At 45.8% G+C, this 24,461-nt stretch overlaps 1 protein-coding gene across 1 annotated transcript; it reads right to left on the bottom strand.

Annotated features, from left to right (window-relative positions):
• Positions 1-444: 444 nt before the first annotated feature.
• Positions 445-21,367, bottom strand: LOC144947938 (vesicle transport protein SFT2B-like). The gene is made up of 8 exons (XM_078877354.1): positions 21,132-21,367; positions 14,627-14,713; positions 11,401-11,483; positions 11,090-11,171; positions 9,574-9,609; positions 8,705-8,763; positions 7,640-7,669; positions 445-7,008 (listed from the first exon to the last, which is right to left on the bottom strand). Exons 1-8 carry the CDS (start codon positions 21,195-21,197, stop codon positions 6,969-6,971), a joined length of 483 nt encoding a protein of 160 aa, XP_078733480.1. The 5' UTR covers positions 21,198-21,367; the 3' UTR covers positions 445-6,968.
• Positions 21,368-24,461: the final 3,094 nt, after the last annotated feature.

Genomic DNA, 24,461 nt, shown 5'->3' with positions numbered 1-24,461 from the left:
CATAAAAATTTCACCGAAATCGAGACAATGCTTGGAGCTTATTGGCGGAGTTGACTTTGCTTCAATTGGGGGTTTTCCCAGTCATCAGCCGGCCAACCCACGCATCCGAACCTTACAATTACATGGAAGGAAACACGCTGGCAGTTTTGGGGTTGTACCGCGTGTTGCTTTTGCGTGACATTCGACGCGTCGTTCTACGTGCTGGCAGTAAGTTGGGGGCGCGTTTATCAGTTCCTGAAGAAGCTCCCAGGATGTTAAGCGAGACGTCGGACATCGTACCGAGCAATGCGCGGTAGAGCCACAAAACAACCCGGCGGGGCTATTGTTTAATATCACAGCCACCATGAGAAGCAGAGGCAGTAGCATTTTTAAAGTCGTGCGTATACAACTTAGCGGACTGTACAACTGAAACAACCAACAATAAAAACACATCCCCAGGCCAGATTGCTTAAAATTATTTATTTTGCTAATGGATATTTTACAAGAACGTGCAGCGAAGGTGAATTATGGCATGTTGCTGGCCCGGCTTGAACAACAACAACCCTCGACTCGTGAAAAAGTAGCAATGGCACAAATGGCCGAGAGTAACTACCACGAGTGGCAAATAACACAAACCGAACCAGGCACTCGTGAAAACATCGGCATTCCCAACACAGCCGCCGACTAGCGGGAAGTAACGATAGGGGAGGGACAATTAAATAAATATACCGAATGCGACATTGCAGAGGTGGTAAAGACAAGCACGAGCAGGTACACGGTATTTTTTACTGTGTAAAGTGTATAAAGCGTCGTGTCTTATGGAAATTGGTATATCGATATGGCATATGAAGGCAAGCACATCCCGTATACCCTTAAACAGACTGTTGGGGTAAGGGCTGTTTGGAGAGCACCTATGAAGGCACAGGAGGGTGTGGGTGGCCAGCACCACGTCCGGCCACCTTTGTCTCCCCAGTGGCGATATTTTCCACACCGCAGGTGCTCAATTGAGGCCGAGTCGACCTAGAGGAGGCTCAGGACCGGTTCAGATAATCGTCAATGGTGTTGGCGTTGAGCAGGAATCACTCGCTGGGTTCGTAGCGTAGCGCGCTAACTGCTACACACACACACGAACGAACGCGCGCGCGTCTGTGATCTCTTGGTCCGGCGCCTGTTGAAGAATAACATTGAGGGTGAAGATTAAACATCCTTTGACACAACACACCACTTGACAACCGCTGCAGGGAATTGGAATTTTTTTTGGGGAAAATTTGTGCCAACGGTTGGCGCCCCTCGACGGATTGTCAGCAACAAAATCTTCGCGAAACGAGGGTGGGTGCGCATTTGTGGACACGGGCGGTGGACCGGGCGGACCTAAACTCGACCGCGCTCTTTCAGGGCTCACAGCAGCAACTCTCTGGGGCCTCGCGAGAGGTGAGCAGAGGAGGCGGATACGACGGGGAAATTGGAGCTGTTGTTTTTTTTCTTGCACAGGCACGTTCGAACGCGTTCCCGTTGGTAAAATGATTGCGCGAAAAGCATGGGAGAATAATTTGTTTTCTGCTCGACTGCGAACGGACATGGAACCCCAAATTTTTTTTTTATATAAAATACACGGCAAGCGAAGTAAAAACATCAATGCAAGGTTGATCATAATCGCTTTAACTGAAAATGTAGAATCAACTTATGATTATTACAGCTAAATTGTAACCCGACTTAGTTTGGTGAATCATCGTAATAAAATAAACCGAATTATAGGAAACCAAATAATCCATTCTGGCCTCAACTCTGCCCATCACGATATTCACTTCCAGCACTTCACACTACACAAAGCTTACATTGACCATAACAGCTAAACCTTAGGTAAACAATTAGAGTTCCGTTGAAGGCAAACTATCCTTAATTATCATTCAAATTTAACAAAGGCTCCTATGTGGACAGCTACTATTATTTCTGGATTGCAAGACGCTCCTAAAAGGATACGACTCAATCCAAACTTGTGCTCCGTGTCAAATAAAATTATACAAATCAGCTCTTTCTCACCCTCCACCCTCTACCGGATTATAAGCGGCACCCGAAATTAAATGGGGGGGGGGGGGGGGGTGATAATCCAGAGAACAAGGTCCTTGTTAGCTTTAAAATATTAAATGCAACCACAAATGTAAACTATACAAAGTGTTTTTATACAAAGTTGTCAAATACTCAATTATCTACTCCTGCCCAGGTTGAACATCCCACGTTTGAAGCTTTCGTGACTGCAAGGATTCATACTCTTAGTTCTTTCGGTAAAAGTCACGTAGGTAAAAAATGCAAAATAGCATAACTGCCTTTTGCATTATTTATGCCACTGGGTCTCACCACAAATGTGCGTTCAACTTGGGGTGCACTTCCAAAACAGGCGTGGACTTACACACCACGTGCCAAGCTGTGCAGGTGCCTCCCTTGAATCCCCAACACACGCACACTGCCTCCTCGGCCGTCCCGCATATCGCTCCCGTGTGCCCGTTCTGGTTTTTAAATCCTTTATATTAAGTTCACTTGCTTGCTTGCGCGCTTACGACCTTGCAAATCTTTCGGTCGTTTTTTAACCCACTTCCCGTGATCCAATCGAGCTGACATTTTGCACACACACTCGTTGTGCGTGACAATTTATTTTCGTGAAAATTTTTTTCAAAAATTGTACACTTTTTAGGACAAAAATTATATTTAATTACCAATTGCTTAATGGTGGCAGGCAATCATCTGACCCATAGGTGGCAGCCATCTCAAGCCAGAGGACGAGAGGACTCTAGCCGCCACGCATATAAAGGATTTATAGTGAAAAACTTTGTTTTTACGGGTTAATTTTTTTCTTTTCTGAAGCTCCCAGCAAGCGGAGCGAAACGTCCGGTCAATCGTCGTGAGCGACACACCCATCGGGTTGTCAAACCCCTAATCGATACGCGCACGACGACGCAGCATCGCGGCACGCTGCACTTCGTAAAGCAGGTGCGATGCTCGACATCCTTGGCCGTTCCCAAGACTAAAGCGGCAATCGTCACGTGATCACACCAAAGGTGGGTGAGGATAAAGTACGAAGCGGTCCACCTTCGGTGGGTGCACAATAAACGGTAACTTGTAACAAACATTTTAATTTTCAAACAATACGGCTGCGATCGCGAGCTTGTGGACGCGCGCTCCTGGAATGTTGTTCTCGTATGCGTTTTCGGCTGGACAAACTGCACCCGGGCTCGGCAACATCACCACTGAAACGCTCCTGAAACTTTCCCCGACCATTTCGTCCCAACAGCGCCATTGGTCCCGCGTGACGAAGCGAAGCATCCGTCTGCATCTCCCGCACGGCCTTTTCTTTCGCGTCAGCGAACGGCCCACGGAAGCGGATACCACAAAACTACCCCCCCCTCCCCCCCGGGGGAATCCGGTCAAGTGACCGGGCGGTAGGTGCACACCCAGCACTGCCACGCGAGATGAACGCTCGGCGAGGCTGGATTTGTAGCCAAATTAAGTGCATGCAGGAACCACATTGGAATGCGTCGGGTTTTGTTTTGGGGCGTGCAGTCATCGGTGGCCGGTGCGAGGCAGACTGTGCATATTTAGGGTCAATACCCCGACAGCATTACACTGGCCACGTGCCTCAGCAGCACAGCAAGCGGGCCGCAATAGGAAGGGAGTTCAAATCCAGGCTGAAGGTTTACTTGGTTCGATGAAATTGGTGCACATTTTTTGTTTTTGGAAGGTGATTCGGCTACGGATTTAATCGCCTTCGCCATAGGAATGTGTAACGTCCAATTTTTCTCATGGCTGTAAACGGGAGACAGGCAACTGCCTTGATGCTGATTTGCGAAATCTATTTTTTTTTTGCATTAACCAGAGAAGCCGCCGGGCTTGAAGCAACAATCGGCGTACTGCTTGGCCCGGTCTCCACCCAGTCCGGGACTAGCGAGTTGCTGCTGGTTTCCACGACTGAATAAAACACTCCGGGGAGGTCTGCTGTGCCGTGGAGGTCAGGGACCATTATTAAAAAATCTATTATCATTCCCCACATTCCATATTCTCGATAAGGGTGCAAATTAAGAAGGGGATAAGGGGGGCCCCCACCTGCAGCCTCGGCTAACGTGGCTTGCTCTTTTCACGAACGGGCACTCCTAAACGCGTGCCGTCAGCACGCGAAAGTTGGCATGCGAGTGTGTAAACGTCGCTGAACGGAAAATATTTGGCAGAAGCGACCTGGCCACAAATGATAGCTTAACCAAGTTGCGGTTTATCATGTGGACATCTATAGCGGTCAACTACTCTAAACGAATGTTTCTAAATATGGAGTGAAACACCGGAGAATCTGGAAAAAATCCACGCGACCATGGGGAGAACATGCAAACTCCAAATATACAGCAGGCATCAGGGTCGGGATTGAACCCACGACCTCCTGCATACCAGGTGAGGGAGTTAACACCTCGCCACCGTGGCACCCCTTAGTGATCTTTCAATGAGGCGTAAATTACTTGTTTCCAACATGAGGCATTTACAAAATAACACTTTAGAAACTACCGCACTTTAAGAACGACGTGATTTTGGCATCAACGTACGAGGAACACCATAATGCAACAGAAGTAATTACGGTGAAAATAACAATGTAAGTAGTTAAAATAGAGATTAACACCGCTAAGTGTGTGAATGTGAAAGCAAGTAAGCAGTTACCATTGAGAGGACTGTAACGAACAGTTCCTTATTCTTTGGTTCTTTCGGTTAAGTCACGTCTAAAGATAAAATAATGAATTAAAATAATAGCGACGTTTCGATTGCAACACAAGCAATCATCAGGCATAAGAGAAATAGCAACACAAATCTAACTAGAAAACTATAGACAGACATACAAGCAGACAGACATCACAAGGACACACAGAGAGAGGACACATATCGGCACAGAGAGAGACTTAACCGAAAGAACCAAAGAATAATTCCTGCAGTCACGAAAGCTCCAAAAATTAAGATTGAACAGTTCCTTGGCAAGCTAATCAGCGCAAAGAAATTTCACACGTGTTACTAAACCACTGGATGGCCAAACCCCAAACTATTCGGCATGTACGAATATAGTCTCATCGATTACAATTCACAGGCTCAATATGCACCCATCTGCTACAGTATTTACACTTGATGCAAATTATACGCAAATGATCGACTTACGTTATACACTCCTGCGTCGGTTTATGTGGTGTAGTGTACAGCGTTTCGATGTCCCAGTTTGTGCTGCCGATTGTTACACGAATATTCTCCCCCGCACAAGAGGTTACCCCAGCCTTTGAAAGCAAAGCTCCTCTCGTGTATTCGCAGCTGGCGAATGGACACACTCGCATCGATGAGCTCCATGTATCTTTAACATTATTCAAAATGCATCGCAGCAAGTTATTAAAATACCTTTCTAAAAATATTGTGCACATAGAAATATAAACAGCGCTGAAAAGGCCTTCATGAAAAATATACCGTGAAAATAAAGCCACTCTGCTTTTTTGTATTTTTTTGGATTCCTCGTTACAAAAAGAAGGCAACGTGTCCTAAATACTTCTTATATTTGGTGTTTTTACACCGTTTTTTTTTGACACATTTTATCCCGACTGTGCAACCGCCATTGTGTCGTGAGACAAAGTATCCAAACGATCTCTCGCACAGCAGTGCGACCCTTCGTGTTAGAGAACGGTCCACAAAAGCGGACATCAGAGAGCTACCGCTTAGATCCCCTTAAGTGACCTCTGGTGTAGGCGGAAGCGGGAACCAATTTTTTCACCCACTCTGCCAATTTGAGCGATGCTCATCGCGTGACAGAGCGATATTTTGTATTATCAGAGCCGACATTTAGCCAAATTATGTGCAAAATCGAATTCAATGCGATGTTTTGTGCCGTTTTTGGTGACCAGGCTGAGAACATTAACTCACTGTACTTGTGAACCTAGATTCGAACCCAGGAAATTAGCATTGCTGGCACAGTACTTAAATGCTCTGATCCACCCAGTCACCTCAACATTTTTTGTAACTTTTAAATGTGTGCTTTTTCAGTGAAAATGTAACATTGTGTGCCTTTCTGTACAGCCACGAAAAACCATCCACGTATAAATGTCTAACATTGTGTGTGTGGAATCAATCATGATTATCTAAAGGCGCGACGTCATTAAAGGCCACTTTCAGACAGCACGAATCGGCAAAGCTGAACTAAACACCACAGTCAGTGTGAAGAATGAACCTCGTTGATTCGTCGAGCCCTGCAGAGCCCGGGCCTTCTGAGTAAATGTGCTGCATGCAGCTCAACATATCTCACACTGCAGCATAAGCCTATAAAACACAACCGTTATTAAGGCGACAAAACACTGAGCTTCATTGGCGTCTGTAAGCAAGTTTCCCTTGAAGCACGTAGCAGATGTTCAAACCAGCATTTGGACGTATTGGCGGTACACCGGTGCAGCATAACACACCAGTCTAAAATCTAAATTTGAACGGACATTCGCCTTACAGCTGCTTCGACATCACCAGAACTGATGTTGACGCACCACCCAGGCAAGACTTTCTGATCGGGGTTGTGAATCGCGGTAAAATAAATAAGTATTGGCCAAAATTTGCACACAAAAATTACACTCCGCGCACTGGTGTACCGCCAATACGTTAATTTTGGGCATGGCTGCTATGTCTTTACGCGCAGCGGGAAAAACGTACGCGGGTTAAAGACACCATTAAGACTTTTAAGAAAGTAAGCGGCCTTCCCCTCCAAAAGACACGTCATGGCACGAAAGTGATGCCGGCCGACGGTCAACAACAACGACAGGGCGACAGCACGTTCACCCGGGGAGATGGAGCAACGAGATCGGCTCGTGCGTAGGATCTGAAAGAGGTGGCGTGATGACTTGGTGAGGCCTTCACTCGGCAGTGGATTGCCACCGTGGGAGGGTACAATCCGTGAGCTTTGCGGGGGGTGGTGGAGGGAATGTTTGACAGCCCCTTGACTGCGGTTAAGCCAGGCAGGACGTGAAGCATTTCTTCACCATGTCCCTGTTGGAGGATACACACGGGGGACACGGGACGAGGGGTGACAGAGGGAGGGGAACAGGTATGGGGGTGGAATACAAGCAAGAGCGGTGTGCGCACGGGGGAATGGGAGAGAGGGGTGGCAGTGGGAGACAGAGGAACAGAGAGAGAGGGGGGGTGGCGAAACAAGAAACATTCACTTAAATTGCTCCGATGAAGAACGGCAATTGCAGCTCCAATTAGCGTCGGTGGCTAAGTACGATGCGAGAGAAGTTCAACAAACATACCTACAGAACCCCACCGATTAATTTTTTCATATTGAGGGCAGTGTGGAGTTTGTCTTCAACTATCCTTGTCTTTTCTATCACAAGACATCGTATTTATGCTTGCTGGTGAACACCGCTGTCCAGGGCTTAATTTCAGCCGGACCTGTCCGGGTCAGTGACGCGGCAAAAATGTCCGCACCAGGCACACCACATCCAGTAGACCTCCCCGCAAAAGGAGCTGTGGCTCCGAGTTCACGTGCCGCCTACTCCGGGTCAGCCAGCGAGAGCCCATAAAATATTCAGCGAGGAATCAAACCGCGCTGCTGTGTGTTTAAGGAGGGCGGGGGGAAACCAGTGTCGATGTGAAAGAAGTGAATGCAGGCGCTTACCGTGCGTAGGGGATGTACGACAGGCTGTACCTGTTGGCAAAGGACCATAAAGACACTCCCATTAGACTCGGCTGCGTTGCCGCCACTAATGAAGAGCCAAGTACACTGGCATTATCATAGCAACAACTACTTGCAGAAATACCTTTACTACGCTTGTCAGACTAATCCCTTTTGTAGGCTTTCACGATCAAGACTGCGATTCCTAATTGGTTTATATTAGTCCAGATCGTTCGCGTATCACGCCAATTGGAGCTGTAAGAGTCTACCACCCGGCACAGCCAAACAAACCAAGTTGTCGCGTGGTAGAATGTGCGGAAAAGCAACAGCGTACAGAATTATCTAAATGTTTCCTTTCTTTTAAACATAATTCGTTTTTTCTGAAATACAAAATCAATTGGGACATTTGCCCGCTTGACAACTTGACTTGTTTGGCGGTGTCAGGTGGTAAACGTTTATGGCTCTAGACATTATAACGACACGATTGAGCGGAAACATTTTTACTTGTTAGAACAATAACATTTAACAGACGAAGTGGACACTGTATATATGCGCACCCTTGAGATGCGTTCGCGATTTTTGGATTATTCCCAGAAATGCTGAAAATCAGGCCAATCCGATTTTTTTGTGCCGTTTTTCATGCCGAATGAAGACATTTTACATTGGGTACAGAATAGATGGGATTCTGAAAATGCGAAAAAATTCAAAATTGTGCTGAAAATAACTAAATAACTCCAATATTGGAGAATTGTTGTAATCTGAAAGTCGTCCCTAATGTATACGCAAAAGTGTCCACGAATAACAACACTCGTAGTCTCAGATGCACTGGGCACCTTTCTCCATACTTCACGCTGATCAGTTTGGGTCAACCCAGACTGCTCAACTGGGTCCTGGGGAACCCCCTTCAACACAACTTGTCAACCCACACTTCAGCTATCACCACTGCCGTTAACCGTGGCCGGGAATTTGAACTCAGGTCGCCAGGTTCACAACAGAGCATGCTAACCACCACCACCACTGCCTTTGCAGACGCTGGTGGCAGAGCCCATGGGCAGATATCATCTTTACCAGGTCAAGGAGAGGAACTGCAGGATACAGAAGAGCAGTGCCAGAGGCTTGTTCTTCCACTGCAGACAGACAAAAACGACACAAGTGAGACGGCGGACACATGGACAAGAAACCCACATTGGCAAGAGCTCAACAGACAACGCAGGCAGTCATCCACCCACGATCCTTCATCAGCCAGCCAGCCAGCTCGCCTTAGCCACTTGTGAAACAATTACTCAATGTCATCATTAGACCTCCTTCGCCAGTACCAAAATATTATAATAGGGTTTTTCCCCTTTTTTCTGGCAACAAAACTCTGGTCGAGCACCAATTGGGTCGAGGCTCAAAAGAAAGCCGTCCCTTGGTGTGGACCAATCAGTTTCAAGGACAATGCATATATTATCATAGTGTGTTTTTTGTTTGCATTCTGACTGCAAGTATTGTGGCTAATGCAGACATGAATCCTTGTTAAAAAGGTTTCAGTTTTGTTGCCAGAAGAAAGGGGAAAAACCCTATTATTATATAAAATTACTCAATGGACCTTGTGGGCGTTGGTCACCTTAACAACGCCCACGTGATGCGTATAACAAAAGGCTATGAAGCGGTTTGAATGTGCATCAATGCGGTTCATAAACATACGCAAGCCAAAACTGAATGCGCGTAGGCACGTACGTGTGCATAAGGCACGTAACGATTGAGCTTTGAGGCTCAACCCTGCTTAGAATCCGTGATCGGATGCATTCTAGGCGATTTGGTCACTGGCAAGTGTTGACACAGCAAGCGCCAGGGCAGCCGAGCGGTATTTAAGACAAATGAAAGCAGTGCCCCACATTGGCCACGGCACTGTGGGGTGCCCACCACATCAAGGCTTCGCCCCCCATCGCACTTACCCAGAAGGCAGAGCAGAGCGTGCACACCAGACAGCACTGCATACACACACACAAAGCCAAATATAATCATACACAGACAAAGATCCCCCGTATCGCCTTAACAGACTGTTTGGGGCAAGTGGTGTTAGCGAGCACCTATTAAGGCAGGAATGATGGCGTGGCGAGGCCAACATCAACCCGACCAGGTTTGTCTCCCTAGTGCTGAAAACATCACGCGACATTAGGTACTCATTTGAAACTCAATTGACCCAGCGGAGGGTCAGGACATGTAGCACCGATGGTGTCCATGGCTGGGAAGTTGTAAAGCACTGCACAAACCACTCCACCGCTCCACCCACATAAACACACACGGAGATGAAACATGAATAGAGAGGACGATGAGAGACACTCCGGGTTGGCCCAATTGTAGTTAAGGTGATGTGGGACAAATCAAACATTTAGGCGATATGGAATCTCAAGGCAGAATAATCCTTCAGTGGGAAACCCTGAATGAAAGGAACAACACAATGACAATTGCAGAGTGGGCCATGGTGTGCCAGCATCATGTTCCAAATTTGATACATTTCTAAATTGTACCCGCAAATGACTCAACTGGGGAAAACACATAGCAATGTCGCCCCCTCCTGCGAAACGACTGCAGACTCAACATTGGAACCTCATTTGCCAGTAAAAAATATGATCATTGTTTTTTTACCCTTCTATCTGGCAACAAAACTGACACCTATCAGAGTTATGTGTTTTGTTTGCATTATGACTGCAGGTATTGTGGTCTAGCAAACATGACTCCTTGTAAAAAAGGTGTCAGTTTTGTTGCCAGATAGAAGGGTAAAATACTGCAGACTCCATCTGTACAACACAGAAGAGACTCTGTGATGGGCCTTGCACTATAACAAGGGTCGAAAACCAAAATAACAAGAGGCAGTTTTTTCGAATTCGGTAAAAAACTCAATATTTTAAGAGCCCCAGTGCATGTGAATACATAAATGTGTCACGTCACGAGGCAGTCCGTCAAGCAGAGGTCGCAACCGGGTACCCGATACCCGTACCCTACCCGGCTACCCGTACCCGGCCGGGTACGGGTACCCGTTTGCGACCCTGGTGCAGCCGGGTACGGGTAGGCCGTGAGTCACTGGTGAGTAACCGTTTGTCACTCATTTCCCAACGTCTTGTCTCGTCTCACAATTCAAGTTCCTAGAATCAACCCACCCGTGCCTGCAACATGGCTTCATCCCAGAGGTCGCAATCGGGTACCCGTAACCCGTACCCTACCCGATACCCGGCCGGGTATGGGTAGCCGGGTATCGGGTAGGGTATGGGTACCCGTTTGCGACCCTGGTGCGGCCAGGTAAGGAATCAAAACCCGTTTGCGACCTCTGCCGTCAAGAGCCGCGCGAGGCTCCGGAGCCGCCGGTTGCCCGACCCCTGCGCAATAAAAATGGCGGAAATACCAAACGTTCCAATGATGTGATAGGATTTGATGACGACGACTATGCGATGGCGGCAAGAGTGGCCTCACCAGCATGACGCTGGTGGCGATGGCCCGCGCCGGATTGAACATTCGCTTCAGCTGCTTGAGAGGGCCCATCAGGAAGCAGGTGCTGTGGGGGAGAACATACCAAGGTCACACAGGCAAGCGAGCGAGCACACAAAGCGCGCAACAAGCGTGTATGTACGTTTAACTTCTTTCGCACAGTACGAAGCCAATCGTACTAATTGGAGGTGCGGGAGAAGGACAACAAACTAAACACAAAAAGCAGGCCCTGGGCTTCTGGCCGAGAGGCTGTATGTTGCCCACTCAAGGCCAAGGCAGCTGTGATGTGACCTTACCTGCAGAGAGCACAGATGTTCCCCAGCGTGTAAAACACAGCAAAGAGGATGAGCCCATTCTTCAACCACAGGAACACAGTGCCCTGTCCCAGAGCGATGGGGGAAAGGAGAGCCATGGATTAAAGATCAAGCAATGGCAAGCACGCTCAGAACATTACTTCATTTCAGAGTTGAATAGTTTCACAAACAAAGGCTTCGTTTTTTTATGTCTGTATTTCTCTGCTCGAGGGCAGTCTATTTGGCTTCAACTCCCTCCATCCTGTCCGGTCTTGCGTTCTCCTCTTCCTTTCACTGCATACCCCCACCCCACCTTCCTTTAAAGTTGTCAAGCAGTCATTTTTGATGGCTCAAAAAATATAAGGCTTTATTAATTGAATAGATTATCTGTTGGACCAGTAATAAGATGGTTGACTCAGATGGCAGGGATGTTGCGTAATAAAATATAGCGGACATTTGAAGAAAGGTTAGGAGCAAGGAAGCACCAGGGCAAAGCACCGGGGGGCAGGCCTAGGAAGAGGCGTTTCGAAGAGGTGAGCCAGGGATATGAAAGACTGAGGAGTGGATGTGCAGATGGCCCAGGAGAAAAATACGAGTGGAGAAAGAGGACCAAGAAGGCAGACCAAGTGTGGCCCAGATGTCAGAGCGCAGAGCTGGCACCGTTCAAATCCTAGGTTCAAATCCAGGCAGCAGCCTGTGATGAAACCTGGTTCTCAAGTATTGTATAAGCGAGTTGATGGTCTCAGCCTCGCCACCAATAACTACGCAGAAAACACATTCCTGCGGAGGGAGCTGGTAGGAACGTTGAGTTGCTCGGTCAATGGCCAGGGTCAACGGCGGCATGGTGTATTCCACAAATATGCCCGACTGAGGGCGGGCACAAGCCGGCGCGAGTCGGTTAAACGTTGAGTTTTATAAGGGCACCACGGGGTGACCAGCCCCTCCCCACCCAGCCCCACCCCTTCCACCCTCCCCACCCAGCCCCTCCCCACCCAGCCCCTACCCACCCAGCCCCACCCTCCCCACCCAGCCCCTCCCCACCCTCCCCTCCCCACCCAGCCCCTCCCTCTCCACCCAGCCCCTCCCTGCATGACGGAGGGACACAATAATCTCCTGTGGGCTAGTGGAACCAGTGGATTCCTACCAGTATAATATCACGTTAAATTTGGTTCGGCAAATTAGTGTAGCTAAAATCTACGTGTGACACTTAACTATACCCTTTTGATTGTCACGTGATGAACATTACTTTTTGTGGCAGGGAGCATGGGGAAGTCCTTTTCCATGCTGTGTAGACCAGAGGTAACTTTGAAGAGAACTCAGAGGTAGCTCTGTTGTATCCTCTTCCGTGGGCCATTCTCGACTATGATAGGAGTGCACACTTATGCGAGACATCTAATTGGATGCATCTATGACATGGCATCACTAGCACAATAAAATAGAGTTGGAGAATAAGACAAAATAAAAGCGTGCCACAAGCATGAAAAAAGGGTAAACCCTTTTTAAAAATGGGTCTTTGGCCAATGATCAAATTTGGGACCAATACCGTGGTGACACCTGGTGGCAGAAGGTAGTTTAAACAGAATAACTCGATGACAATTCTCCCATCAGAACCGCGTTGACGTTCACGATATGTGCATCAAATTGTGCGAGTAAAAAACAATTGTTCATGGAAACAATTTTATAACATGATACTTTCAGGCTGATTCAGTGAATGAGACAGAACTTGCCAAAATTACAATAAAAACCAGGCATATGATGTAATGAGCCGTACAATACAAAAGAGATCGTGACTTAAAGCTTTCGTGACTGCAGGAATTCATATTCTTTGGATCTTTCGATGAAGTCACGTAGATAGGTTCAAAGAAAATAACAAAAAACTACGACGATTCGATCGCAACACAAAGACCCAAAGAATAATACAAAAGAGACTAAACAACAAAATAATACATTCTGAAATCGTCATCCTTGTGTCAGTACGGCCAACTGCAGAAGGGGTGAATGTTAAGTGCAAGCGTACATACATACACATGTATATGTGTGTACGCTTACCTGTCAACTGTTTACAGACTATTTCTCGTAGAGACACTTGCAAATCTGGCCAAGCGTACAGCCTTACATGATACGACTAAATACCACAACATGACGGTAATCGCTATATCAGTTTCCCTTAACTTTGTAATAAAATTACACAAGTTTAATGCATCCTTGGGATGCTCTAATGTTCTTCCAGTACGAATAAAGATGACTTAAACTTTCTTCAACAGCAGTTCACTCAACTTAATCCTGCCATAAATCTTCTAATAATTATATTATGATCTATAATACGAATAATGCACATCCTGTTCGTTAAACGAGGCATTAGTAAATACATTCTAAATGAAATGCAGAAGTGATGCCATTACGTAGTCAGTTACTCCATAAAACAAATGAAAACGCCCACATTTCATGGGTAAATAGCTATATTTTGCTAACTATAATGAGTATTGCGAACTTTAATTGCTGTTGTTTCGTTAATATTTGGTCTCAAAATGAAATATTTAACAAAAATGAGATGATCGCGAATATTATATCCTAGGACGCATCATACAATCGCCATAACATTTTCAAACGTTTAAGAACGGATGTGCATGCAAGACCATGAGCTTATTTGTTTTGACCAGGCACTGCATGACGTGGCTTCCAAAAACGAAGCTACCATGAACCAGTAAAAAAAGCCAGTTTTTGTAAACCGCCAGATTTTGCCGCTGTCAGTTTAAACCAGCTTGTGGCAGCCTGCTCAAACCCAGCCACACGAAGAGCGATCACAAAATTATCAGATGCACCTCGGTACACATCTGTTGGTCTGCAGTTAACCCTTCTCATCGTCAACACCGCGCCCGGCGGAAGTGTGGTCACCGCATCTACGCCTCTATATAAGGAACGAAACAGGTGGACTTCTCCGCAAATCTGGCTGTCGCCTGATGAAGCTGGTTGTAAATAGTGGCGAAACGTCGTACTCAGATTGTAAATCTTGTGGCTTGGCTCTCCAACACGCCGGAATTGCTGTACTAGTATCGAATTGGCACCTTCTGTTTACGTGACAACCCTTACTAGTTGGCTGTTTCGGCTGGTGGTGGGCTTAACGACACATTTATATATTTACGTGATCTAACCCAAAAAAAACCTCTATTATGGTTGCGGTAGGATGTGCGTGTCGCCATGTGAACGAAGCTGCAGCTGCTTCTCTCACCAGGATGGAGCACAGGATTCCGAAGATGAAACACGCGACGAAGGACTTCAAGCGTGTCCCCCAACTCAGCGTGGATCCTTCCACGATCTGGGCGTAGGGGGTCGGCGGGTGGCGAGTCGCACGGGGCAACAACATCACGGGCCACGGTTACAAAGGAGATGAGCACGACGCCGTTTTTTATTATGCTCGTGGTGTATTCATTCACACAAGGTCCTTTGCCAAATCCTAAGATCGCATGAATGCACAGGGGCCAGTGAATGTTTGGCTTACCAACATCGAGCATAATAAGAATAAGTTTTGATTTAAAGCTTTCGTGACTGCAGGGATTCATCTTCTTGGTTCTTTCGGTAAAGTCACGTAGAAGGGAAATAATAAAATAAAAAAAATTTACATAATAAAATAATTCTCACGACGTTTCAGCCACAACGCAAGCAGCCGGCCTCATGATTATTTTATTATTTCCCTTCTACGTGACTTTACCGAAAGAACCAAGAAGAAGAATAAGTTTAAAATGTTAACGCATCACACAGGATTTGCTCGCTCGCGTACAGAGACAAGCATGAAGGCAGCAACAATTGCCAGCGCTCTGGAGTCCTCTATCTATTGAGGCGTCACCGGCCAATCAATGCGTGGCGTGGGAGGCAACCAGAGCACCCGGAGCAAACCCACGCATGTGAGGGAGAAACACTCGAATTCATTCAGATGGAACAGGTGGAATCCGCATTGTTGCTGTACGGAATTCTCCTGGCCAGCCAGGGTATGACACTTCGACGCCTAACGGAGGGGAGTTTCGCAACGTTTGAGTGATCCACCAACCGTCGCCTCCAATGCTGGATTACAAGCTTGCGCCACCTCCACCCAGCTAAAATGCATTATCAACGGGGTTTTTTTTATTGAACGCTTTCAGTATCATGGGGCAATTGGGCTTCATGCCAAACAGGGATATGGGCTGAATTTACAGGTGTGAGGAGATGTTAAGCCCACTCACAGCATGCCGCCCATAACGTATTAAATGAAGTGAGGGCCATTGTTTGAAAGAACACAAGAAAAGTAATAACGAAAAGGGGCAGGCAGGCATGGGGGTTATAAAGATCCTATGAAGGAGGATTTGAGAGATGCTGCGGTTATAGTCATCTCTGACAATCCCCAAACAAGGATCTTTGAATGATGATGATGATGATGAAAAAATAACCTAATGCCAGACGTGAAATCATGACAAGAACTGTAGTCATGAATGTCCCTTCCTCGGTGCTTACAAGTTGTGCAATTCCTCTTCACAGTTTTCATGTTTAAAAAAAAAAAGGTAAAAGTGCCATCCTGAAATACCTTACTCACTCCACTACTGGTGGACGGGCCTCCACTCACGAGAGGGAGCTCTAGAATGACCCTATATTAGGTATTTAGCCTACTCTTCATGGAAGCGGTGAAAGTCCCCACAATTTAAAGAATCAAAATGTGTTTACAATGGAGGAATCCGATGAGCTATGAAGCTCTTTTTCACAGATGCCGAATGGCTAACTGAATGCATGCATGTTTAACTTCTTTTGCCCTGTACGTAGCCAACCGTACTACTCAGAGATGCGGAAAACTGTGGTGCAACCATTTACACTCCTGGGTGGACAGAGACAGGACGATTTAAGACACTTCCCCACCATCTTATAAAACTGCCGTGCTGACGAGATATCATCGAGCCGGCCAGCTCTGGATTGAAATGTTAGTGTGCTGACCACCACAAGCTTTCATGTATATGTGTCAAAACGTAGCCCGGTAACAATTTTGAAATAGCTGATTTTGTATAGCTGACAAAGCAGCCCTTTCCTTGCATGCATTTTTCATTCGGAACGCCCTCTCTACGAGCGCTTTCGTATTGCCACTGTGACATTACTTTCAGCAATTTACAGCCCCCCCCCTTAAATATTTTATTGACAATAACCGCAGGCTGTAAAAGTGTAAATCCTTCTTCGGGACCAATTTTAAATTTGCAAGGCGGTGTCAGGTTTTTACACCACGCTCGACGATAACGAAATGTAACACCCGTCTGTGGCACAACCTCTCCGGAACGCAGACAGCTACACGAGCTGCAGCAGGCAAAGCTTGCATGCAGTCACACGCACGCCACGGGTTTTTTCTTTGGAAAAAATGCATTCTATCTTTCCCCAACCCCCCCACTATTGTATCCCGATTGTGCTATTTGCCATCACGCCATGCCCCGAAATGTCAATTGGGAATTGCTCGCGCAGCGGCGCAACCCTTCGCATTGCAGAACCGCCCACAGAAGCGGATATCACAGAGCTGCCTCCAAGATCCTTTCAAGTGACCGCTAATCCGTGCCGTAAGGGGAGCTTACGCCTTCCCAACCACCCTGGGGCAGAAACTAATTTAACATGTTTTTTTTAATGCAGTCGTTGGCGCATATGTCTTTAGTGAAAGAGCTCTAATCTTATAAATATTTACCTAGGCCTGCGTCCTGGGCTGTCAGATCGTGTGAAGCTTAATTACCAAGAAATGTTAAACGCTATTATGGCACAAACGTGACATTACTCCCACATGACTTAACAACCTCATTGCAACGCAACTTCTCAGGAGTGCTGTGAGGAAGCTCGTAAATGCATTTTAAAAGGCTCTTTTTCTCATGAAGGAAGCTGAAAACGTGCTTTAGACAGCCAAGCAGAACACAGCCCATGTGCTACAAGATAATAGCTGTTTGTCTTTGAGTCGGATCAACCTTTATACGTCAGGAGAATGGGATTAATCTACCGTGCTCCTCCTAAAACTTCATAAATTGTTTACAAGGGTGTATTTTGGGTTACTGTCCACACTGACCAGACATCTTGGAAGGGATGGGAGTACCCAAACTTTACCACAACAAACGTTATCTGCCGATCTATGAACTGCGGTGTTATCATTTATACTGCTGGGCGGACACAGGCGGGGAGATTTTAACAAACTTGTCCCATTGTTTCAACTGCCAAGCCATGAAATCAATCGGCGACCCCTGGAATGCAAGTCCAGTGGCAGCATCCCAAACCCATCATGTAATGGGGCTTTAAATGTTTAAGTCAGAAAGCCTTCAGACGAAGCTATCAAGGGGAAAAGTGGATCACCTGCATTCATTTGCGAGTCAACTTAGTGGCTATGCAGTTCGTTGCCTAAGGGCCTTGTACAAGCTCAAGTTTGCAAGCAAGAGCTCGTTTGTTTAAAGGGAGTCACTCCATTTTTCAGAGAAAAAATAGCCATAACTGCATGGAATAGGCTGCTCAATTGGTCCTTCTCCATATGCTTCTATTCTGTGCCTTTTCTCGAGTCACATCCACTGTCCTGATATCTCAATCTGCCACATTCCCCGGTCTCACCCTCAGTCCCTCGCTAATCCGGTGGCACCTCCATATAATAATAATTTACACTTATAAAGCGCGTTTCACCCAGAGGTCGCGAGGCGCTGCATCTTCCCTTAAATCTATGGGTGGGTGTCCATCTGAGTCTATGGGTCTCTATGCAAGTCTACGGGTTTGTCACTTCAACACATTCCCCAACCAACTAAATTTAGTGTCCCATGAAAAACAGGAAGGAGGACAATGTTTACACTATGGGAACCTCATTTGCCAGTAAAAATATGATAATTGGTTCTTTACCCTTCTATCTGGCAACAAAACTGACACCTTTTTACAAGTGCGCCTTTTGGCGTCATCTGGTCCAACCCATATGAGACTAGGCTCTAAGGAAAGCTGTCTCGGGTGTGGACCAATCAACTTCAAGGACAGTGCACATTATCAGAGTTATGTTCTTTTGTTTGTATTATGACTGCAGGTATTGCGGTCTATGCAAACATGACTCCTTGTAAAAAGGTGTCAGTTTTGTTGCCAGATAGAAGGGTAAAGAACCAATTATCATTAGGACAATGTTTGTTATGGCTTACTGGCTAATCTCCTAATAAGTTAACATTACACACAATGTTGTGACTTCCAGGTCTATTGATGAAATATTTTTCGGAATTGGTCCATTAAATGCCACCCTGATTTGAGCACAAGTACTCTACGTAAAAAGGCTCCATGATGGTCATTCACAATGCGTCAAAAGATAAATATTATTTTTATCTGCATTCAAACTAAGAGTCGCAACTCTTCTTAACTCATCCAATATACAAAATTATTGCTACATATGTTATGATTATTGTACCCTTTGTCATGTTTGTTATACACTAGTAATAACCGTGGCTTGGCTCTTCGAGAGTGGAAACTGATGTTGGCATTAAATGGATTCATGCAATTTGCAAATGACGTCTCACGGTTGGGCAAAGCCTGGACAATACACTCACCTGGCTCAACCTTACCCTAATCCTCAACAAAGTGTGTCGCGAAAGAGAAAAGGTCATATATAATGCATTGACAAAATACATCACGGATACTATTAACCTCAGAAGGTCATTACACCCACACATCTGTACACATGTAACAAGATACAGCCATTAAAGAGAGCGCTTAAACGTGTACAGTATGCCACTTCGTGACGCATGACTTTCCCCAAACCATAGGAATGTGGAATTTCCACCACCGATTCAAGGTTGCCCGGCACCACCCCTACACTCATTAGCGGAGGAAGACATACACATACTTTGACTTCAACTGAGAAGACACACACACATAGTTTGACTTTAATATTAAGACCTTTTTAAACAGGGTGCGGCAAAAAATAGGAACCATACTTCTGTACAGTACATTAAAGAAAGCATACAACTGTCCACGCAGACGATGATAAAGCGTCTGTGGCACTACCACCCCTACAAATGTTGAATGTCTACATAGAACTAAATTAAATCCTATCACAAACCTTCTTTGGGTTTCAGTTGATGAAATATTCAGGGGAAATGCTTAGTTTTGTTTGTGTAGGATTAAGGGTTTAAGATACATGGTTAGAGAATACGGTTAGTTATCAGGCGATTGGGTTAAGAGTTGGGGTTTGGTGTTTGGAGTTAGGATTGAGTCTCAGGGTAAAGGTTTAAGGGTTCGAATGTAGGCTAATGGGTTAGGGCCAGTAGTACTAAGACTGCTTATCTTGCCATCAATCTGCTGCAACAGCAGCCTCCATCTCTAGTCATTAATGAACGGTGATCGCAAAGTGTGGCGGTCATGAAATCCCTATGATTCCTGACCCTTCCCGCACCATGAACATCTAAAAAGCCTCACCGACTCCAAATAATTGTTTTCTAGGCGGGTCCTGCATTGTGAGGTTAGGGAAATTCCATTCATTAGTGTTTGGTATGTGGTCAAATACTGGAATAGCTGGAGCAAATACACCAAATTAATAACACTTAAGAGCTCCAGGCAAATTGTATTCGGCAAAAACACCAGTTGGTTTACCGTGCTCCCATGCCCATGGTCGCATCGTGACCCAGCGGGTTAGGAAGTTTCAAACATCTCTGCGTGATCCATCAACCCTTGCCCCCCAATACCGTTGGGTCACACTAGCGTGAGTCATCAGGGGGAAAGAAAAATAAACAATTCAAAGCATGAACGCAAACACTCAATCGACACTTCAAGTACACGTTGCACACTTGCGAAATAGGGCTTTAAAAAAACAGAGCGCATTCAACGATTCCACAATACCAACGTAAGTTGAGCATAAGGGCCAACGACGTGATTTGTCTAAAGGGATCGTCATTGTCACTTGTTCTCCCTCATTGAATAACTTTCTCGGAGACTCGCATTTTTTCCCCTCTGCTAACGGAGTATTTACTGCCATTACAATTGTCTGCCAAGTTATTCTTAAGGTAGAAACGCCTCATTCTTACCGCAAACTTTTAAGATAATCTCAGCTTGTCACAAGCATCCCCATTCGCAGTCCAGCAAGTTTGGAAGCCTTCCAAATCACTCCGGAACCGGCTTGTGTTTTTTTTTTGCATCTCGTCTTGAAACTTCATTGCATTCACGCAAAATTGTTTCCCGTTCAATTGAGTCGCTTACAGCTCCAAGTCAGCGAAAATACCAGATTCCTGTCGTGGAGGGGCGAGTCTTTATGTAGTCCAACTACTATCCCAAACAACGGATGCGATTACATTTCAAATATCCTGTTATTTATCCAAACGGGAGTACTGCAACATGGAAACACCAATCACCCACACGAGGGTGAGGAGGGGTAACATCACTCTAAGACTCACGCGGATAAAAAAAAACCTACTTGCTGTACCTACCACCTCGCAGCCGAATCGGGTTCTCGCGTTGAACAAATCTCTGCGTGACACACCAACCCCTTCGCCTCCAAAGCCCCCGGATCGAAGGCGAGCAGAGACACACTTAGGCCCTGATTGTACTGGCATTTACATTTTGGCAAACAAACAAAAAAATTACCCGGAGATTAACTCAACCATACAATTTAACGGGTGTCACAGCCCTCGTAAAACAAAGAGGTCCGTGCACAGCGCCCGCCGCCACCCGGGCACGATGCTTTGGCGGCGGGGCACGACATGCAACTCCGCCCGCTGGCGAAACAGGCAAGGCCGTAGGCTCACCTGCCCGACCAGGCCGCTCTCGTTCTCATCCTCCTCCCCGTTGAGCACTCGCCTCAGCTTATCCATATTACTGGCGCGGCGCCAACAACGCAACTCGAGGGCGACGCGGAAAGCAAAAAAACAAAGTGGCTCTAGCGTTTACGGTCGAGAAATTATTTTGTTACAAAGTTTTTTTGGCACTCAAAGCGAACCGCTGGGAGCGGACGAACCCGACGCTGAAGTAAACACGCAGGTCACGTGGGGGAGGGGGATGGGCTTTCCCCTCGAGTCTCGTGACTACGGGTGCCCCGCCGCGGGTGAGCCACGCGTTGAAAATTGGCGTTTGGAAAAGGGATTCAAATGTGTTTATGGCACAAACGCACATTGGGCACTGCGTAAGGGGCCGTCCATGAATGACGTCACGTGATTTTGGACGATATTTGACCCCCCCCGTCACACGGCGTCACAAAAAGTCAGACCCCCCCCCTCAAATATGACGTCACAAAGCTCTGCCCCCCCCCAAAAAAACAATATTTCCATTTAAAAAATAAAACATACTTCAAATCGCTTTAAACTATTGTCATTGTAGTGCGTATTTAATGTGGCGCTGCACTCTGATGTTGTAGGAGAGAACATTTATCAAAAAGTAAATAATTTAATTAAGTAGAACGTGTTGTCTATATTTATTTAAAGTTGCGCATTTTGATGTGACGTCACATTTCTCAAACCCCCCCCCCATGTCTGACCCCCCCCCCTACGTGCGTGACGTCATTTATGGACGGCCCCTAAGGGCTTTCGCGACCAATATCGCGATATAACCCAAAAAAGCCTGTATTATGGAGCACATTGGAACCCTTAAACGCTTTGGTTCTTCTTCTTAAGCTGGGGTGCATCTCAATTTTTAGAAGGTAAATCATCTAATCAAATTAAAAACACGGGCACGTAAATACAACTACTTTGTTTCATAAAAACTATGTTGCTATTGACGTTAGACATGTTCCAACGATTGAAAACCAAAGGGGTGCAGTAAATGTTAAGAACCACTGATTTTTATTTTATTTGACCAGGTAAGGCCCACTGGGCTATAGGTTTTTTTTCCAGAAGCGATTTGGCCACAGATGATATCTCAGCGAAGTCAGAATCAAAACATTTATTTTTACTGGATGAATCCGATGAGCTATAAAGTTCTTCTTCACAGATGTCTAGTAGGGGCGGGTCAGAACGTTACAACAACAATACAAACACACAATAGGAATTAGGAATGCAAAGTATAGGAAAAATATGCAAATCACTAACAAATAAAATAAAATAAATTTAATTAGATGTTATCAGATGAGGCACACTCAGCGATGTAGCTCTTTTTCAGAAACGACCTGGTCTCAAATGATAAATTTCGATTTCAAGCTTTCGTGACTGCAGGGATTCATCTTCTTGGTTCTTTCGGTAAAGTCACGTAGAATGGAAATAATAAAATAATAAAACATACTAAAATAATTCTCACGACGTTTCGGCCACAACGCAAGCAGCCGTCCTCAGGCGAAGAACAGGTCTGTCGAGACGACAGAGTCTGAATGAGGACGGCTGCTTGCGTTGTGGCCGAAACGTCGTGAGAATTATTTTATTATGTTTTATTATTTTATTATTTCCATTCTACGTGACTTTACCGAAAGAACCAAGAACACAAATGATAAGTCAACGAAGCGGCTCATGTGGGAATTAAAAGAACCAGAGGCTCATAGAAAAAAAACCACGGTGGGGGGGGGGGGGACGACGACACACGCATCAGGGTCGCGTTCAAACCCTCGACCTCCTGTACACCCAGCGAGGTAGTTAACATCTCGCCACAGTGGCGCCCTACCCACGTGTTGGCCCCCCCTTGTGGAAACACACGGAATAGGCTCCGTATAACGACCGCGATATCTAGCTGAGGGTCCCTTTCTTTACCTGTGAAAATCTGACAGGTGAGATATTAACAGTTCAGATATTTGCAGCTGATTCTGCTGATGAGACACTGTTGAAATCAGTCCAAAGTTGGCTTGTTTGAACCGATGATGGTTCAAACACCGATCGTTCAAACAAACCTGACTGCCGATGAGATGATTAATGTCTAAATCAGTCCACAGTTTGCTCGCGTTGAAGCAATGCTGCTGAAATAATGCACTCCCAAAAAGCCGTGTGGCTGATGGGATGTATTCTTTTTTTGTATGTGGATGTGAAGGAGGAGGATTGTCTGTTTTTATTTAATTATGATGTATTAACCGAGCTTGGAGTCAATTCTATTTCTGTACATTATGAGATACAAAATTAGTTCAGGCTAAAAACAGAGAGTGCTTTATGATGAATGACGCACTCCGTCACCGTGCCGCGTGTACCATGCTAACAGCCGTGTTCTGGACCACCAACTTAGAAAAAAAGAATCTCAAACATTATGACCATGTTATTTTAGACAATTATCTCGTAATCACAATGTGCGTGTACTGTATTTACGTTTATCTGGTCAGGCTCAAACAATGGCAGCGGTGATCAGAAATACTGATCGATACTCCAATTCCCTTTCATGTATCCCTTTAATGTACCAGCTGTATTCATGTTTCGATTTAAAGCTTTCGTGACTGCAGGGATTCATCTTCTTGGTTCTTTCGGTAAAGTCACGTAGAAGGGAAATAATAAAATAATAAAAATAAAACATAATAAAACAATTCTCACGACGTTTCGGCCACAACGCAAGCAGCCGTCCTCAGGTGAAGAACAGGTCTGTCGGGAAGACAGCGTCTGAATGGGCACCACCAAGCTTGGCAGCGTATATTTAAGCTTAAATATTCAGACGCTGCCTTTCCGACAGACCCGTTCTTCACCTGAGGACGGCTGCTTGCGTTGTGGCCGAAACGTCGTGAGAATTATTTTATTATGTTTTATTTTTATTATTTTATTATTTCCCTTCTACGTGACTTTACCGAAAGAACCAAGAAGATGAACAGCTGTAATTAATTTCGAGCGGGGGTCGGCTACCTTCGGCTCCAGAGCCGCATGCGGTGGCTCTTTAAAGACTGCAGTGGCGGCTCTTGAAATCCTAAAGAGAAATGGCTCTTCTTGTTATTTTGGTTGCCGACCCCTGACCATGGAAGTCCAGTTCACCATGGGAGTTCAGTTCACCATGGGAGTTCTGTTCACCATGGAAGTCCAGTTCACCACGGTACTTATGTTCACCATGGAAGTTCAGTTCACCATGGGAGTTCTGTTCACCATGGAAGTCCAGTTCACCATTGGAGTTCTGTTCACCATGGAAGTCCAGTTTTCCATGGGAGTCCAGTTCATACCATTGAATTCCCATGTTGTGGTTTGAGTCCATGT

The sequence above is a fragment of the Lampetra fluviatilis genome, chromosome 47 (assembly GCF_964198595.1).
Source record: "Lampetra fluviatilis chromosome 47, kcLamFluv1.1, whole genome shotgun sequence".
Lineage (NCBI taxonomy): Eukaryota > Metazoa > Chordata > Hyperoartia > Petromyzontiformes > Petromyzontidae > Lampetra > Lampetra fluviatilis.
Note: the sequence above shows the minus strand (reverse complement) of the source record. Positions and strands in the feature narration are given on the sequence as shown.

Coding starts and splice junctions, on each gene's coding strand:
- LOC144947938 (XM_078877354.1), bottom strand. CDS start 21,197: ATGGATAAGCTGAGGCGAGTGCTCAACGGGGAGGAGGATGAGAACGAG. Junction 7,670..8,704: donor CAGTTCCTCTCCTTGACCTG/GTAAAGATGATA, acceptor CTTTGCCAACAG/GTACAGCCTGTCGTACATCC. Junction 7,009..7,639: donor TCGTACATCCCCTACGCACG/GTAAGCGCCTGC, acceptor ATCCTCCAACAG/GGACATGGTGAAGAAATGCT.